The sequence below is a fragment of the Coenobita brevimanus genome, chromosome 24 (genome assembly GCF_032717465.1).
Source record: "Coenobita brevimanus isolate Jiangsu-jjx chromosome 24, ASM3271746v2, whole genome shotgun sequence".
Classification (NCBI taxonomy): domain Eukaryota; kingdom Metazoa; phylum Arthropoda; class Malacostraca; order Decapoda; family Coenobitidae; genus Coenobita; species Coenobita brevimanus.
This window is the reverse complement of record NC_136977.1, coordinates 15,666,992-15,686,497: the sequence shown is the minus strand read 5'-3', so window position 1 is coordinate 15,686,497 and position 19,506 is coordinate 15,666,992. Positions and strand designations below refer to the sequence as shown.

At 42.8% G+C, this 19,506-nt stretch overlaps 1 protein-coding gene across 1 annotated transcript in view; it reads right to left on the bottom strand.

The window, feature by feature from the left end:
• Positions 1-14,389, bottom strand: part of LOC145393498 (solute carrier family 12 member 8) — a 102,967-nt gene extending 88,578 nt beyond the window's left edge. The window contains exons 1-2 of the mRNA XM_080267625.1: positions 14,243-14,389; positions 6,451-6,631 (exon numbers count right to left, since the gene is read on the bottom strand). Coding sequence (XP_080123751.1) covers positions 6,451-6,631; positions 14,243-14,389 — 328 coding nt within the window. The remainder of the gene's footprint in view (positions 1-6,450; positions 6,632-14,242) is intronic.
• Positions 14,390-19,506: the final 5,117 nt, after the last annotated feature.

Below are 19,506 nucleotides of genomic sequence, written 5' to 3'. Positions count from 1 at the left end.
CTCTCTCTCTCTCTCTCTCTCTCTCTCTCTCTCTCTCTCTCAGACCCTTTCCTTTCTTTCCAAATCTGCCTCCATCAATCTAGCTTCCTCGCCAGACCCCTCGCTTCCCAGATCATTTCCCTTCCCTCCGCGCCGCGCTCCCTTCCACTCTCACTCCTCCCTCCCTTTGTCTCTCTTCTCCCTACGCTACACTTTTCTTTCTCTCCCTTTGCTTCTCCTCTTCCTTCACTACACTTTTCTCAAGACACTCTCGCCTGGCCGACATCCTCTTTTATTTTTATTATTATCCTCTGTGCGATATACTACTTTTTCCCCCTGATATGCTCCTTTTTTCTGCTTCTCCCCTGTTTCGATATGTTTCTTTTTTCATGTTATTGTTTTCTGTTTCGTGTGTTCTTTAAACCCTTCAACGCCATGAAGTATTTTTCCAGTTAATTCTTGTGACATACAGATGGTTTTAATCGTGTTTGGAAAGGCCCTCTCATACTGAAGGCAATTTCTAACCCCCTCAGGTCGAAAAGTCTCTCCAAGCGCGACACTACCCTCAGAAAGTAGCATTTTTTTGTATATTTTTTCTGTGTGATTTTTTTATATTTCTGTTTGATTTCTTCTGTATGGTTTCTTCCGTATGATATCTTCTGTTTAATTTCCAGTGTATAAATCTTGTGTATAAGTTCTTCTGTATAATTTCTTTCTGTGTAATTTCTTCTATGTAATTTCTTGTGTATGATTTCATCTATAATTTCTTCTGGATAATTTCTTGTGTATGATTTCTTCTGTATAATTTCTTCTGTATTATTTTTTCTGTATAATTTCTTCTGTATGATTAATTCTGCATAATTTCTTCGGTAAGATTTTTTAATCATTTCTACTGTAGTGTATAGTTTCTGTATGATTTTTTTTATATTATTTCTTGTGTATAATTTCTGTATAGTTTCTTCTTTTGTATTATGCATTCTGTTATTTCTGCATAATTTCCTCTGTGGTATTTTTTTCTGTCTGATATTTCCTTCTGTGTGATGTCTTGTATGATTCCTGTTTAGTTATTCCTTCTGTGTGATTTGTGTTCTGATATGGTATCCTCTCCTCCCCCCTCCGTCATTATCATCGGTGTTTGATGTTACTCTCATCCCTCAGTGTCTCTTGGCCAAACCTAAGACCGCCAGGCTATCCTTGGGTGACACAGGAAGCTTCGTAACTCCTCTTCCTTAACGATTTATTTTGCATATTGCACTTCAACATTCTCTAGTCTCCTCAACCACGAAGCTATATCGTTTTGACATCAATAACATGCAAGATAATGAGATGTAACAAGCAAAATAAATCGCTAAGGAAGGGATGTTCCGAAATCTCCCAAACCACATGAAATGCGACCCTATGACTCTTGTTTTTGTTGTGGTGTCAGGAATGTATGTGGAGTACAGAGAGTGGATAGGATGCGAAGTAATGTGATCACGAATGATGCGGAATGAGGAAGTCTGTGGACACAAGAATCGAAGTGAGTGTACTGAGATGGTATGGTCATGTGGAGAGAATGGATAACAATAGAGTGGTGAAAAAGGTATATCTGGGCGAATTTGAAGGAGGGAGGAGGCGAGGTAGGCCAAGGAGAAGATGGAGGAATGTGGTGGATGAGTGTGTGAGGAAGAGAGATATGGAAGTCGGTGAGGCTAGGGGACTGACAAGTGATCGAGCTGGCTGGATGAATGTTGTGAGGAGAAGTGCATGATCAGGGATTTGGCACCTCTTTTGAACATGACAACGTTCGGATTAACTCTGTCGGATACGTTTGCGTGAAGCTACAGAAAGTGGTGAAAGTTTTTGGCGTATCAGATAGAGCTAGGATTCCGGGGGCTTGAATGATGAGTGAATGGAAGCGTAACCCATTGGACTGGGCAAACTTGGGCTGTCTGGACGTTGCTACTCCTCACCCTGCCCTAGGGTGGGAAAGGAGGTCCAGGTGATGATGATGATGATGATGATGTCAGGATTCCTTGGTCCTGAATGATGTGTGAATGACTGTCCGGCCGATTTTGCTGAGTATGCTGTTGATAGTTCTTCCAATTTCATAGTTTTTCCTTCCTTGTTTCTGGATTCTAACTCACTTTATCCTTATGTGGGAAAACGAGGTGATGATGATGATGATGATGAAGATGGTGATAGTGGTGGTGATAATGCTGATGACAGAACAAACAATCCACTTCTATCGCTGAAATATCATGACTTCAAAAACTTCAGTAATTACAGTACTTCAAAAGTTGATGAATCCGATTCCGGAACTGGATTCACGAGACTACCGTAAACAGCCGTAAATTATTGCAAATCACCGTCTCTTGTCTTAGTTGTTCATTTTGTTTCTACAGACTCACATATTGCTGTAGTATGACTTATAGTATCATACTGCATCATTACTCTGACAGGTATGTGGCAAGTTTGTGGCAGGATGAAGCCTTACAGCCGATCCGTCAGTCACCGATGTATGCCACTCAGCTAACTGCTTGCACTGCTGACTTTGCTTAATCAGTCTTTATAATGCACTTCTTTTGTACAGGGTTACTTTGCAGTGTCATTTTATGATTCAAAAAAATCTGAGTCTCATCTTCAGAACTATATTTAAAAAAAAAATATCCCTGGATCTATTCATCCATCATCCAGTCCTGCACTGTCACACCAGGAATTGAGGGGAACGAGACTAGTTTATTTAATACTGACATTCAAGGCGAGTGTGACTAGCCACTCATCCCTGAGCCTCAAGATGTGAACATTATATCCCGACCATGCCTTTGAAGTGAACCCTCATGAGCCACAACATGCTGGAGCGTCTGAAACGTACTAGACCACCAAACGTCTATTTGTTGGTTATATATTTACCCTCCAACGTAGTTAATGCTTTGCTGGAGTACAGGAAACTATTTGTGAATCGGTGCACAGCCACTACAGTCAAACCCTTGTAAGGTAACCTGGGGTCTATTGGACCCCATGCTATTTTTCTTAGTGTTTTTCATATATTACTATAAGGTCTTGGGATCTGGTTTTCCCTCTACCTTCCTGACTAGTAGACTAGTTTAGGGAGGTGATGGGATCAGTTCAGGATCTGGCTCTATTTTCGTGCCAAAGGGACTTTGGGGTCCAGTGGACCCCAGGTTACCTAACCTGTGATTTTTTCCCCCATATATATATCCCATACCAAAAATTATTTATTATGACATGTGCTTCTCTTTCTTCTTAAAGATACATTGGCCATTTGTCTACAGCAGGCATTGATAGAAAACTAGTGGAACATATCAGTTTTGGTATGGCAGCCACTAATTTCAGTTGGCTTAAAATTTGTCAATGTTTTTAATTTTAAATTTCCATACAATATTTCGTGACTTGTATTTTCATACATTTTGCACCAGATTGAAGGAAAAGGGCTACAGAAATTGTGTGCAAGTGATTGTTTCAATAAAGGATGATGTACTGTTGGTATTTTTGGTGATTTTCTAAAGACTGGGGTCTGGCAAACCCCGGGTTACTTGACATGTTATTGGAGTTGTAGGGTTACCTTACAAGGGTGAATGATGGTGGTCCGCACCTGCCGCAAGACATCACACACACACACACACACACACACACACATATATATATATATATATATATATATATATATATATATATATATATATATATATAGAGAGAGAGAGAGAGAGAGAGAGAGAGAGAGAGAGAGAGAGAGAGAAAGAGCGGGTGAATGAGTTTTGCGGTAAGCCGGTGTTGGCCGGGTTTACTGTTCTCTCGTATAAAACGGTTCAGTACAAGCCACCAGTCATATGATGGACAGCTTTTGTACTTTGTGTACAGTATATCTGCACCTGTTCCCTTTCCATGTGTGTGTGTGTGTGTGTGTGTGTGTGTGTAGTCACACACGCCCATTGTCGTCCATCCCATCTCTACGCTTGCGTGCTGTTTTTTTTTTTTTTTATGAATATCGAGACAGCTTAAAACATATTCTGTCAGCCTCAAATTATCACTCACTGTTTTCCTATCAGTCGGGGTATCAGCCTTATTTAACCCCTTTAGTCTCTTGGTGTTATTTTTGTATTACTCTAGCAACCTTGACACGATTTTATTCAGTTATATTCATCTTACAAAAGACATCTCTACTGAAATGTATATGTAACACCTTCATTGCCAAAAGTCTGTCTGAAGGTGAATAAAATCGTCAGAAGAGACCAAGAATAAAACTGATTTGTAGAAGTCCCCGGATGGAAGACGTTGGCGCACTTCTCTTCATCCTCTGCTCTCAAGTCTTATACAGAATATTAAATCATATCACACAACATTCCTATTCTTAGTAATTTGCCTTTTAATAGTAGTATTTTCGTATTATTATTATTATTACTATTATTATTATTATTATTATTACTCCTCCTCCTCCTCCTCCTCCTCCTACTACTACTACTACTACTACTACTACTACTACTACTACTACTACTACCACCTTTATTATCAACAGACAGGAGCGCACACTGCACACCACATATATGGAACTCGTCCAAGCGAGCAGTATTGTATACATGACCTTTTTCGGCTTCATTTGTCTTCCTTTTTGTGACTGGCACCATTTTTAGGTAATTTTCTTGAGTTATTAAAAGATACGGCATGACATAATTGCCCCAATAACTGAGAGAGAGAGAGAGAGAGAGAGAGAGAGAGAGAGAGAGAGATGTTTGGGTGATCTTTTTTTTGGGGGGAGGGAACGGTTGTCGGCCATATTTGACGCTGGGGAAGAGGTCTGGTTGCACTAGAAGCAAATTTCCTTGACAGTTTCATAATTGGTGTGGCATGACACGATTGGCTGAGTAGCTGAGATGAAAAAAGAAAAAAAATGGTAGTCCTCAGTCAAGGATATTTTACAAGCCGTATGGGGCAACAATGTTAGACAGCAAATTTCTTCAGGAGTAGAGTGTTATTATTATTATTATTATTATTATTATTATTATTACTGTAATTTTATTTTTGTTTCACCCACAGGCGGGTTAATAGCGTGATGGGTTTGGGTTGGGCTGATGCTATGGGCTAGTATTATGGTTTATGTATTGTGTACGCACTGTTGTTTACGGCTTAGGGAATTTATTGGACGTGTATTGTGCTGGGCTAGCGATTTATGTACTCTCTCTCTCTCTCTCTCTCTCACTCTCTCTCTCTCTCTCTCTCTCTCTCTCTCTCTCTCTCTCTCTCTCTCATTCTCAGTGTAGACCTCTTCCTTAGCGATTTATTTTGCCTGTTGCTCCTTAATATCCTCATGTTACCTCACTGAAATTAACTAAGTCAATATTAAAATGAAACAAACAACATAACGGGAGAATAGTGCCATGTAGTAGGCAAAATAAATCGCTGAGGAAGAGATGCAACGGATTGTTCTGTGTCGCCTAGAATATGTCCCTTCATCATACAAACAACTTCATAGTCTTGGTTAGCATACCTCTCATAAACATACTAACATAGCCTACTTTATTTAATATACAAAAAGACCTAGTTATATTTCGCCTTTTTTTCCTTTCTTTTTTCTCAGTTCCTAGTAAATTGTAGAAACTTGGCTATATGAGTTCCATTGCCACCTATAAACCTGAATTGCTAGTCTTCCCCAGTGTAAAGCATCAATTATATGGCGAAAGTTGTAATATTTTGGAACACCATCATTAACGCGGGGACTTACTACACGTCTAATTCAGTCCACCTCTTGTTTAGGCTGAGAGTCTTTTTTAGTCTACGTCTTATACATGCTGCTTTCTATTATCTCTTAAAGAACTCATATGACACGATTCAGTACACCTCTCTCTATGTATACCCCTGATTCATTTCAAAATCTCTAGTCTGCCTCCTATTTAGTTTGCCTATTGTCATCCTAACGCCTATCCAGTTCACGTTTTCTTCAGGTCACGTTTTCTTCAGTCTGTCTTTTATCTCTTCAAGCTACTGACATAAGACGCCTGGGTATGCCTCTTGTTTCGTATACATCTTATTCAGTCCACTTCTTACTTAATATACCACTTAACCAGTCTACGTCTTAATCAGAATACCTCTTATAATATTTCCAAACTGCTGTCCGATGACTGAGTATACCTCTTAATATACATCTCATTCACTCTATGTCATATTCAGTCGACCTCTTTCTCAGTCCATCTCATCTTCAGTCTGTCTTTACTCAGTCTGCCTTTAAGTTCTGTCCAAGCTACTAAACTGAGGTGATGAAGACGAGAGGAGCAAGTAGAAGCTCCGTCTATTCATTTCGTCTACTTGTCATCCAGCGTTCATAATATACAGTCTAGATCTCATTAAGTCTACCTTTCTCCCAGTTTGTCATATTTATCCACTTCTTATTCATTCTAGGTCTCACTCAGTCCACGTCTTATCCAGCCTACATATTATTCACCCCATCTCTCGTTACCCTTCCAAGCCACCACTGACCTGAGACAATGACGACGAGTGCAGCGAGAGGAACCCCGGCCTGTCCCACGACCCACCCTGCCCTGAGGAAGACGATCACCCCCAGCAGGTTGACCAGGCAGGAGGTGAACACGCCGTCCCACGTCCCGAACAACACACGCTGGCTCACGAAAAACGTACTCTTCCACCACGGCACGTCACCCTGCAAGGTTGGGTTAGGAGAGGTTACAGTAGGTTGGGTTAGTTTAGGTTAGGTTAAGTTTGGTTAGTTGTGGTTATGTAATGCTATGCTGTGCTAATTTTTGTTAGTTGAAGTTAGATACAGTTAGGTTAGTTTACTGTACTTTAGGGTGTGGTAATATGCAAGGTTATGTTGTTGTAAGTTAGGTTAGGTTCAGTTACATATGTTTATTGTAGGTTATTGTTTATGTTTCGTCTTGTTATACCATGTTATGTTACGTTAGGTAAGAGTAGGTTAGGATATTTTAGTTCAGATTATGTTCTGTAATGTTACGACATTAGGTTGGTTTTGTTTAGTTTTGTTCTGTGCGCATTATTCGGGGGAACTGGGATATATATATATATATATATATATATATATATATATATATATATATATATATATATATATATATATATATATATCTTCAATCCTACATTGCCCCATGAGGAGCGTAGGAGCTCGGGGCTAGGCAAGTTGGTCCTGACATTTAAGATGAGAGTGACCAGCCTCACTCATCCCTGAGTGGCATTACGTGAGCAATAAACCCCAACCATCCCTTGGATATAAACCTTCACCGGCTCAATCCGATTGGACCGCCGCAATTACCCACTAAACCATCAGGCGCCAAAATTTGTTTATACGGTTACCACCCAGCGTAGTAAATGGTTTCCTGGCGTACAGGATAGCATTAGGCTTGTCACTCAGTGTAGAGTCACCCACAGGCAGAAGGAAGAGGAAAGAATGAAAGAAAGAAAGACAGAAGAAGAAATGTAAAGTAACCCATAGGTAGAAGGATGAGGAAGGAAGGAAGGAAAGAGAAACAGAAGAGGATGAAAGGAAAGAAGGATGGAGGAGAGGAAAGGGCATATATATATATATATAATAAATTGTATATTTTGGTGTAAACAGCGTGTTACTGGGGATTGTAGTGGTGAAGTGTATAGAGTTAAAGGCCAGGGATTGTGTGACGGCTGGTTAGACCTTGGCTGTTGCAGGAAACATTTTTTGATTAGAAATTCGATATCTCCACCTACAGTTAGCATGAAAGGTTTACCTTCTATTCCACTACGTCTGCTTCACCCATAGAGCATGTCCGTCACATTTTTCTCTGACGCTTCATATGACATCTTTGGGCACAAACATACCAAGCCTTTCTCATTTTTGGAATATCAGCCAGCAGACGAAAGTGGGAAGCAGAGGAGGTGAAATATAAGGTGGAATACAATCCTCAGCTTACACTGCTCTTCCATATGGCCCCATCGACGTAATAAATACACCACTACTGATGCAGTGGCACCAAATCTGAATGTGATAGTCCAAACGTAACACAAGTGATGGTTATTACTACTTAAGTGTCAGACGACGTGTAAAGACTACTAGGGAGCAGACTTCTGTTTCAACTACTGGACATCGGAAACGGGCATCGTATCCTATGTCCAGAGTCAGATGCGTGTAATAAAATGTTATTCTAGGATCCTAGGGTGCAGTTTGTGGGGATAGGAGTACCGAGTGAATTTTTCCATTTGAATGTTGGATTGAAAGAGGATGAGTCATGTCTCCATGGTTGTTCAATCTGCATATGGATGGAGTTATAAAGGAGATACAAGGTAGGGCAGTGGGTGTTGGAGCGGCCCTAATGAGAGAGGGCAGCGTTTGGAAACTTCCTGTATTGTTGTTTGTAGATGATGCGGGATTATGTGAAAACAAAGGGAAACTGCAAGGCTTGGCGAATGAGTCTGGGAAAGTAAGAAATGGAATCTAAATGTGAATGTAAGGAAGAGTAAAGTTATGGTCTTCTAGACAAACGAAATCACTGAATGCACACTGAGGCTGGATAGTGAGGAAATGGAAAATGTGAGGGTATTTAAGAACTTGGTTAATACGGTAAGTAAGGATGGAAGTTTGGAGGATGAAATGCAAGGAAGAAAGGTTGCTGGTTCATTAAAAGCAGTGATAAGAAATAGGAAAGTGAGCATAGAAGTAAAAAAAAAAAAAAAAAAAAACGCTGCATGACAGTATTGCGATACCCACTCTAACATACGGAAGCTAAGCTTGAACATTTGTGGAAGGGCACGGTTCAAGAGTGAGAGCAGTGGAAATGAGTTATCTGAGAGGAGCATGTGGACATGGAGAGACGGACTGATAAATTAGGAAGTGAAGGAGCGTTGTGATGTGGATGTGGATGTGGATGTGATAGAAAGCGTTAGGAGAAAGACACTGAGGTAGTTTGGGTATGTGATGAGGATGGAGAGTGAGAGACTAAGTAGGAGAGTGTATGTGAGTGAGGTGGAAGGTGGGGGAGAGAGGAGGAGACCGAGGATAAGATGAAGGAATGAAATAGAGAGGTATATGAGAAAGGAGGGTGTAAATTGGAGGAAGGACAGCGAAATGGCAGGGGGCAAGGTTACATGGAGGCGATTTGTTTGTGGCCATCCCTTGCGGGATTGAGGTGTCTGGCGATAGACAGATAGATAAGCAGGAGTACAGAACTGGAAGACGATGGACTGTGTGAATTTTATGACTGCGATAGGAGAAATTAAAGGACTGTGGCTGAGGAAGTTGAGTAAAATCTACGGAGGGGATATAACCTTAGAGAAGGTGTTGGCTGCCGTATATTGTGGTGTAGAGAAGGTGTTTGCTCCTGTCTGCTGTGGTGTAGAGAAGGTGTTTGCTCCTGTCTGCTGTGGTGTAGAGAAGGTGTTTGCTTCTGTCTGCTGTGGTGTAGAGAAGGTGTTTGCTCCTGTCTGCTGTGGTGTAGAGAAGGTGTTTGCTCCTGTCTGCTGTGGTGTAGAGAAGGTGTTTGCTCCTGTCTGCTGTGGTGTAGAGAAGGTGTTTGCTCCTGTCTGCTGTGGTGTAGAGAAGGTGTTTGCTCCTGTCTGCTGTGGTGTAGAGAAGGTGTTTGCTCCTGTCTGCTGTGGTGTAGAGAAGGTGTTTGCTCCTGTCTGCTGTGGTGTAGAGAAGGTGTTTGCTCCTGTCTGCTGTGGTGTAGAGAAGGTGTTTGCTCCTGTCTGCTGTGGTGTAGAGAAGGTGTTTGCTCCTGTCTGCTGTGGTGTAGAGAAGGTGTTTGCTCCTGTCTGCTGTGGTGTAGAGAAGGTGTTTGCTCCTGTCTGCTGTGGTGTAGAGAAGGTGTTTGCTCCTGTCTGCTGTGGTGTAGAGAAGGTGTTTGCTCCTGTCTGCTGTGGTGAAGAGAAGGTGCTGCTTCCCCTGTGGTGTGGTGGAGAGATGTTGGCTCCTGTCTGCCGTGGTGGAGAGAAGGTGTCAGTTGCCTTCTGCTGTGGTGGACAGAAGGTATTGGCTCCTGCGTGTTGTGTTGGAGGGAAGGTGTTGGTTCCTGTGTGTTGTGTTGGAGGGAAGGTGTTGGTTCCTGTGTGTTGTGTTGGAGGGAAGGTATTGGTTCCTGTGTGTTGTGTTGGAGGGAAGGTGTTGGTTCCTGTGTGTTGTGTTGGAGGGAAGGTATTGGTTCCTGTGTGTTGTGTTGGAGGGAAGGTGTTGGTTCCTGTGTGTTGTGTTGGAGGGAAGGTGTTGGTTCCTGTGTGTTGTGTTGGGGGAAAGGTGTTGGTTCCTGTGTGTTGTGTTGGGGGAAAGGTGTTGGTTCCTGTGTGTTGTGTTGGGGGAAAGGTGTTGGTTCCTGTGTGTTGTGTTGGAGGGAAGGTGTTGGTTCCTGTGTGTTGTGTTGGAGGGAAGGTATTGGTTCCTGTGTGTTGTGTTGGAGGGAAGGTGTTGGTTCCTGTGTGTTGTGTTGGGGGAAAGGTGTTGGTTCCTGTGTGTTGTGTTGGGGGAAAGGTGTTGGTTCCTGTGTGTTGTGTTGGGGGAAAGGTGTTGGTTCCTGTGTGTTGTGTTGGAGGGAAGGTGTTGGTTCCTGTGTGTTGTGTTGGAGGGAAGGTGTTGGTTCCTGTGTGTTGTGTTGGAGGGAAGGTGTTGGCTCCTGTGTGTTGTGGTGGAGTGAAGGGAAGAGGAAAGTGGCGCAGCTAGGAGACAGTAAGTGGGGTAAAAAGGCATATGGCGGCGGTGTGGTGTGGTGGTGGGTTGTTTATCTGATGAGTCTGGTGTAGGGACAGGAGAGGCAGGGAAGATGGTGCAGGGCAGGGGTATTTTATGAGGTGTCAGGGAGAGCAGAGGAGAGGGGCCATGCTAGGGGTGAGGTGGGATTGAGAGCGAGGGGCAGAGAGGTGGTGGATGGAGGGAAGGTGTTGGTTCCTGTGTGTTGTGTTGGAGGGAAGGTGTTGGTTCCTGTGTGTTGTGTTGGAGGGAAGGTATTGGTTCCTGTGTGTTGTGTTGGAGGGAAGGTATTGGTTCCTGTGTGTTGTGTTGGAGGGAAGGTATTGGTTCCTGTGTGTTGTGTTGGAGGGAAGGTGTTGGTTCCTGTGTGTTGTGTTGGAGGGAAGGTGTTGGTTCCTGTGTGTTGTGTTGGAGGGAAGGTATTGGTTCCTGTGTGTTGTGTTGGAGGGAAGGTGTTGGTTCCTGTGTGTTGTGTTGGAGGGAAGGTATTGGTTCCTGTGTGTTGTGTTGGAGGGAAGATGTTGGTTCCTGTGTGTTGTAATTCACCGGGTCGGTCAGGATCACTTGATGGTCGTGATCGTCAGCTTTTACCCTCCCGGAAGGGAGCTGAGAGCTCATATAGTCCGATCTAAGGGCAAGGCTGTGACCTTCACACACGCACACACCCGTCCCCTTGCTCAAGGGGGACAGTAACCACCCACTTCGTCGGTGAAACTTCGCAACCTGAGCGAGGCGCGAACTCCCGTCCACCAGTTGGCAAGCGAGAGCGTTACCACTGCACCAGCGAGCGGTGTTGGAGGGAAGGTGTTGGTTTCTGTGTGTTGTGGTGGAGTGAAGGGAAGAGGAAAGTGGCGCAGCTAGGAGACAGTAAGTGGGGTAAAAAGGCATATGGCGGCGGTGTGGTGTGGTGGTGGGTTGTTTATCTGATGAGTCTGGTGTAGGGACAGGAGAGGCAGGGAAGATGGTGCAGGGCAGGGGTATTTTATGAGGTGTCAGGGAGAGCAGAGGAGAGGGGCCATGCTAGGGGTGAGGTGGGATTGACAGCGAGGGGCAGAGAGATGGTGGATGGAGGGAAGGCTGTGTTGGAGGTTGTATTGGCGGAAGTGAGGAAGATAAAGGGTCAGGGTAGAATATGCAGATCTCCAGATACTGGGGTTCGCGATGAGTGTCAGTTGCAGGTGTGTGTGTGTGTGTGTGTGTGTGTGTGTGTGTGTGTGTGTGTGTGTGTGTGTGTGTGTGTGCGCGCGCGCACACACACACTCATTGTAAATTACATGTGCTTTTGTGTTCTAAAACTCCTCCTGCTTCTTTCTTCCCCTGCAAAAGAAGAGAGTTGTGTGCCTCCCTGTAGGACGCTCAGGGTCATGTATGAGACACGTTCAGACCTCCTTAAGGGTGACACAGGAGAGACAAGGAAGCGAGAGTATGTGTCTAGGGAGCGAGGAAGAGGAGGAGGAGGAGGAGGAAAAATAGGATGGGGTTGCAAGGAAGAACTGAAGACGAGTAAGGAGAAATGGCATGCCTTTGAAAGTCCTCCTACATTTGTACTTTTGTTTCCTTGATAGTGTTGGGAGGGTGGAGTGCAAGTGAAAGCGAAGTATGAGTGGAAATGAATGTTAAGGCAGGGGGTTGAAATGAGTGTGAGGGCAGGAGGGTGAGATGTGGGCGGAAATGAGTATGAGGACAGGAAGGTGAAGTGTGGGTGGAAATGAGTGAGGACAGAGAGGCGGAGTGGAAATGAGTGTGAGGGCAGGGAGGTTGAAGTGTGAGTGGAAATAAGTGTGAGGGAGGGAGGGAGGGCGAAATGTTGGTGGTAATGAGTGCCTGGGGAGTAATTCAGTTTTACAACGGCCTAAGCATAAATAAGCTGCATGGCATGGCACCATCCACTTTGCTCCCACATCATAACCATCTTTATTTACAAATGCATATATGTAAATGTAATAACGCCTTCAGCCAGCAGGACCTCATTTGTATTTTACGCCTGCTGCTGCCAGACGAGTTTAGTGAGCCCAGGAGAACCTCAGCGTTGTAAAGTTCATGAGAGTTTATGTAATCCCATCCAATTCGGAAAAAAAGGAATGAAGAGCTAGATGTAATGGTCTCACGGTAGCAAGGATTAGTTAAGAAATACGTCATCGTAGAGAAAGAATAACATTTCCCATTCACCTCTCTCTCTCTCTCTCTCTCTCTCTCTCTCTCTCTCTCTCTTTTCAGTGGAATTGCTTCGTATTTCATTCCGGTTACTGCCAGACGGTTTCATTCAGCACAGGAAGCACGTACCCAGAGGAAGGGATCAAGTGCCGTAATGTTGAACCAGACATCTCTAAGAGGAACGCAGACCCACAATTTTCGACATCATTGTCGAAACACACAACAGAAAACAAAAGAAACGCGCCAACTCATTGTTAATAGCATTATGTGAAGTGGAATTAAGCCCGACTATTTTCTGTCCTCACTGGCGTTTTATAATTGACAGCCATAAAACTTGTCTACATGTACGGCAGCGGAGAGTAATATCAATCCATCTATTGGTCAAGCAATAAGGAAACTCTGACATAATATTCTGAACGTGTGACAGGACTATAGGATCATAGTACTGAGTTTCTTAAGTCATTGCTCACGGTCTTGTTATTTTCGCAGTGCAGTGGATCAGTATTTATGTCCGCTACTGTACCATCACGCACTTGGTTTTAATTATGCGGCTGTAACGCCTTCTGAGGATTTTCCAACTCTCCGTCTGTTTCTTCCATACCTCATTCGCTCGTCTCTTCCAGCCAGTAATATTTTTACCATACTTTACGTTAACACATGAATTCAGAGGCGGGTCCAGTATGTACTGAAAGAGTGAGTGGGATTTTCTTTCTCTCTTCTTTTTTCCCATTGACGGCTACCATGCATTTCATCACAGTAATAAAAAATATGTAAGTGTACAGCTGGGGACAAATATTTACTTCTTACCTATAAACAGTGACACGGTGAGGAATAACTTAATGAAATCCACTGATACAATCTTCAGAGCCCAGCAAACTTTCTACAAGGGTATGCGATACATACATCTCTGATGAAAAAGATGGAAAGATATTTTGTTTGCAACTGCACATTTACAGTTATAATTTACATATGGTCAGCAGTAAAGTTAAGTGCATGTTGACACGAGCAACAGCACATGCACTGTTATTTTTCGTTCATTATTTATGCATAATAGTTATTGGAAAATATATGGCACCGATGAAACTGGGGCTCAAAACTCCCTGGACCTCCCCTCCCCCTCGATGCTTTATGGAGGGGTCAGGACTCCCCCCCCCCTCCCCTCTCTTTTTCAGCTGTCATATATTCTCACATTCTCCAGGCCGCCAGAAGGGGAAAAAAAAAACTTCCTTTGTTAGTGCAGACGACTAACATAGAACCCGTCTCCCTTCCCCCCCCTCCCCAAGAAAAAAGTATTGAAAAAATAAGCCAGGCATGTTTTCCAGTGCCGTAATATCTTGTATAAATCTGCCCCTAAAGACAGAGCTTTGTCTTTACTGGATATAGAAATACTAACCTCCCCTTTTTACTAAATCCTGGATCTCCCCCCTTGCCACTCACCTTTTCTTCAGCGAAGAGCTCTGCATCCTGGCCGCCATAGTAGCCCTCCTCTAGCGCCGGGTCCTTCAGACGTGTGGTCTCCGAGGCCTCTCTTTCGGCGTCAGAGGCCAGACCGAACTTGCCCCAGTCCACTTTCTTACCCGCCATGTCGGTGCTGACGAGACGGGGATGGGCGGGATTGGGCGACTGTCAGGTCAGAGAGAGAGAGAGAGAGAGCAGTGGGCGGGAGGAAGAAGGGAAGCTGGTGAGGCGTGAGATAGTCAGGGACGTGAGGACTGGTAAAGTGTATGGCTAGAAAAGAAAGCGGATGGAGCAAGGGTGAAGAAGGCCTTGGAAGAAGAGTAAAAGGAAGAGTGTTGTGGAAGAAGGATGGGGAAGTGGCTAGGATTGGCAATGGAGTTCTGGGAGTTGGGAGAGTCGTGAATTACAGCAGTTTAATCACCTTAAGTCGGTCATCTTGATTAAAATTTCGAGTCTAAGCGTCTAGGTTAACCAGATCTGACGAACTTGCGTGTCAGATGACCGGTGTTGTATTTAGATATGAGCTATACTAATGAACGGGACATTTTTAGTACTGTATTCACCATGCAGTCACTATTTATTTTTAATTGTAACTGTTTTACATATGAACTGCACAGAGCATTACCACATAATGTTTTCTCTGTTTCCTTGAGGCGAATTTATCAGTTACCACCATTCATTTACGGTTCCTGCGTTGTCACTGGATCTCCAGGCTTGTCAGTATTTTACGCACATCCTATCTGGCGAACGTTTATCTAACTAACTTTGCCACAGTTGCCAGCAGTTTGACGTCCACAGCTCCAACTTTATAACATTCTTTGTAAAAATGTTCGTCTTTCTGCATCAAGTCCTGCCCCAGCTCTCGCCTCGGCTGCTGGGAACTTCGAAACAGTTTCTTTCACCATCCGCAATTACCTGATTTTTGCTTCACTTCCAGTTGTCTTTCCATTTTTGTGTCGTGATATTTCTCTCTTATTCCTCTGATAATCTAAGTGTTTACGAATTTCTTTTTATTAAATCGATTTTTTTTTTCTTTGATCGGATACTCCTGTTATGGGTGAATCTAATAAATTAAGTTCATTTGCAACAACTTATTTTAAAAGGGTATTCTGGTATGAAGTACTATATTACAGTATATGCAGAGAGAACGAATATAGTAGTTTGGTCCATGCGCATTAAGCATATAAGCACCCGGTAAGAAATTAAAGAAATTCTAGGAACTTCTCTACAGTATATGTTTTTTTTTTTTTTCTAACACTGCTTGGGATTTAGAAGTGTGTATCAGACTCAGTTAATTATTAATATCATAAATAATTGTTTTTCTTAGTATTTAGTTCACTATGTGATGTTCAGTAGTTTGTACGACGTCGATGTGCTCCTGCGGGCGTGAAGCGTTGCCTCTTTCCTCTAGTCCTCTAGCGTGTTTTGTTGCTCTTCGTTCTTCTGCTGGAAGAAAAGTTTAATTATTAATAAACTTTCTGCGTAACTTTTAAAAATATAAACTGTGAACTGTAGTGAAAAAAGCGTCAAATAAGTGCATGAGTAGTTTAGTGCAGAGTAACCCAAACCAAATTTCCTTTGGTAACATCTTCAGCTAGAATAGAAGGTAAGTGAGCTCCATACGGTTGAGTTGTACATCAGCATATTACAGCTACCCAGTGTTTGATAAGTGTGAAGCTAACGTTACGTAAGCGAGTAGGGAATGAACTGCAATCAAGGTAATGTTTTGCCGAGTTCTTGCCTTTTCGAGAGTCACATTTAACTATATATATATATATATATATATATATATATATATATATATATATATATATATATATACACACAGTATTTAGTTTCCTTATATTTTCATTTCACGGACGGACTTCCCAGAAGGCTTTGCGATGCGGCGCTAAGTTTGTGTTGATTTGTGAGTGAGGTAACAGCACCACAGTGACATCAGATGGCTTATGTAGTTATGTTTGGGTGCTTGAAATACCATGTGAGGAAAAAAATGGGATTTGTTAAGCGGCAGCAGCAGCAGCGCATTAGTAACAGTAGTTGTTGTTAGGTGAAGTCAGTGAATGTACAGCGAGGTTGGATGGTGAGGAATTGGAAAATGTACGTTTAAGTACTTGGATAGTGTGATGAGTAAGGATGGAGGTTTGGAGGGTGAAGTGCTTGAAAGGGTATAGCAGGGAAGAAAGGTTGCTGGTTCTTTGAAAGCAGTGATAAGAAACAGGGAAGTGAGCATGGAAGTGAAAAAGTTACTACATGACAGTATTGTGATACCAACTCCAACGTACGGAAGTGAAGCTTGGACGTTGTTGGAAGGACACAAGTCAAGAGAGAGCAATGGAAATGAGTTATTTAAGAGAAGCCTGTGGAGTCACATGGAGAGACAGGCTGACGAATGAGGATACAAACGAGCGTTGTGGTGTGGATGTGGATGTGATAGGAAGCGTTATGAGGAACACACTGAGGTGGTTTGGCCATGTGGAGAGGATGGAGGGTGAAAGACTGACGAAGAGAGTGTATGTGAGTGAGGTGGAGGGGGGAAGAGAGAAGGGGATGCCGAGGATGAGATGGAGGGATGGGGTGGAGAGGTATATGAGAGAGGGGTGTGTGAGTTGGAAGCAGGGCAGTGAAATGGCGGGGGACAGGGCTACTTGGAGGCGATTTGTTTGTGACCACCCCAAACGGGATTGAGGCGTCTGGCAATAGATAGATAGATAGATAGTTGTTGTTATTGTTGTTGAATCAGTAGTTGCAACCCAAAGCTCATCTGAACGTGAACAGGTGGACGGCAGGCCAAAGTACCGTAGCTCCGCCGCAAGGTTGTATCGGTGCCACTTCGTGAAGGCGTCCTTTTCCAGCACTTATTAATCTGTGCAGGCGACAGAATGAAAACCAGATATTATAACTGCTAGGACGAGATTGAGTATAGATGGAGTTGTAATCAGCAGCCAATGAGTACAAGTGTAGGCCATGCACACAGTTTATCGGTAGTAGTCATTTCCAGTGGTCATTGGCTACATTAGTGGAGCCTCATGACATACCTCAGCCTGTCACTTTACTTACCCCCTTTTGACGAGGAGAGACCACGCTTTAAGGTAAATAAAACCGTTTGGCGGTAGCAAGAATGTAATGGAAAAGATTACATGGCAGTGAAGTACTTGACGATTAGAGCCAGTAACTGCACTTAAGCTGATCAATCACACCAAATACAAATTGATACTTAATAGTGAGAAGATTGTTAATATGCTTAACCCTTCGGCCCTAAATGAGAGCGAAAGTTTAAACCTGAGAGTCTGAGTCAAACCTGGAACTGAGGATTACTCGATCCCGTATCATACTGTGGGGTTTAAGCATATTCAGGTCGGTGGCTAGTGTCACTGATGATCCGAGATTGAGCAATCTGGAACTAAAATATCAGACTGAGGCAAGAATTCAAACTGATCACAGCCAATCAGCATCATCCCAGCAGTTTCTTTGTTGACGGGATTCATCCAGTCAGGGCAGAGGTATGGCTCAAAAGCAGAACCAAAATTTAAAGAAAAGTCGCCCCATGGCTAGCCAGTGTAAAGGCAGTGCAGAATTTTCCCAAATATAATGCAGTGCCGTGATAGCACTAGTGAATCCAGAGTCCATGTAAAATCGCTAGAAAATATAGTGTACTGTAGTGGTAGAATGTTTCACAAAATTGTGGGTGTATAGTAGCCTTTCCTGTCATATATATTTTTCCTGCTGGTTCCTGTAATACCACAATTGTCACTATCTTCCCTAAAATACCACCATATGTAAATTATATAGTCGTTCAAGAATGCCTGTATATAATACAGATTTACTGATGAAGCATCACGGTGAACAGAATGGTCGTTGATGTACGGGTAACTAAAAACATGCCAGATCACATGCCATTGACTACCATCATATATTTTTTTAAAACTCGCTGCCACTTCGTCTTATTACATCATAGCCAAAGATTGTAAATATTGCATGTTAGTCAGTATCAGCGGTTGGTGGAACCAACCATTTTAAGCTAATTAAGTCAAGTCACTTCGGTCCATTGTTAGAAAAATCAGCAGACTGCCTGTTTAAATACAGAGCATTGTTGTTATTCAGATTCATACCAGTATAATCTGATAAGACATATTTTGTTTGGGTACTAAATGTTGGTGGTGGTGCGTCTGCCATCGACCCACGGTACAGTATACTGCTGCTTAGGTGACTACACTCATTGACATGCCAGATAGTTTCCTGTAACCCAGGAAACCATTTACTAAACTGAGTGGTGACCAAGTAATTGAATAGACACCTAGTGGTTTAGTGGGTTAAGGTGCTTCAGTCGGATGTGGTCTACAAGGATTCACATCCGAAGGGCAGCTGGGGTTTATTAAAGAATGCTACCCAGTGACGAGCGACTGGTCACTTGCCTTAAGTATCGGGATAAACAGTGTAGCGCTGAACCCCTTCGTTCCTGGTGGGGCAATACAAGTGTATGAAGGATGAATTATAATCCATGCTTGTGACTACAGGTATATTAATACGTTATGCTGTAAATAAAACAAAGCGGTTTGACTATTCAGTTTTGGGAATGACACCATATAACTATACGAGTTAATTGGTTATGGTGATATTTCAGTCATCCTGTGCTGATGAAAGGAAAGCGAATGTGACAGCAAATGCAGTGAAATTCCTGAAGGTATATATGAGAAGAATCGACAGGAAAACTGGCATGTTTCCCAGTTAGCCAGTCATAATTGTAATGGCACTATGACCATAGCATTACTAAAGAAGATGAACACAAGAAAGGAAGCATGAGATGATAGCCACAGTCAGGTGCCTCACAGACAGGCTGCGTGATTAATTAAGTACACCCAATTTTCAGGATCATGACAACCATTGCGCTTACCGAGGATTTGCACGAAATGCAAAAGAAAAAGGAGTTAGTTAATAAAGTTAGATAAGCACCGACAGGATTATTCTGTTGCCGATCTCTTACGTGATACTATGAATGTGTCATACACTGCTTGCCTGCATGATTACTTATAACAATGTTGAGGCAGTATGTGACTTGCTGATTTTAGTAGGCTATAGCGTCTTGTTTACGTTTCAGAAATTGCTTCATTATGATATAAAAATAATAAATGATATTTTACTTTATTTGTTAAAAATAATAAATGATATTTTACTTTATTTGCTTATCAGGAAATTTTCCAGTAATCTTGAAAGTAAAACAAGTGTTGAGTTTTGAAAGATAG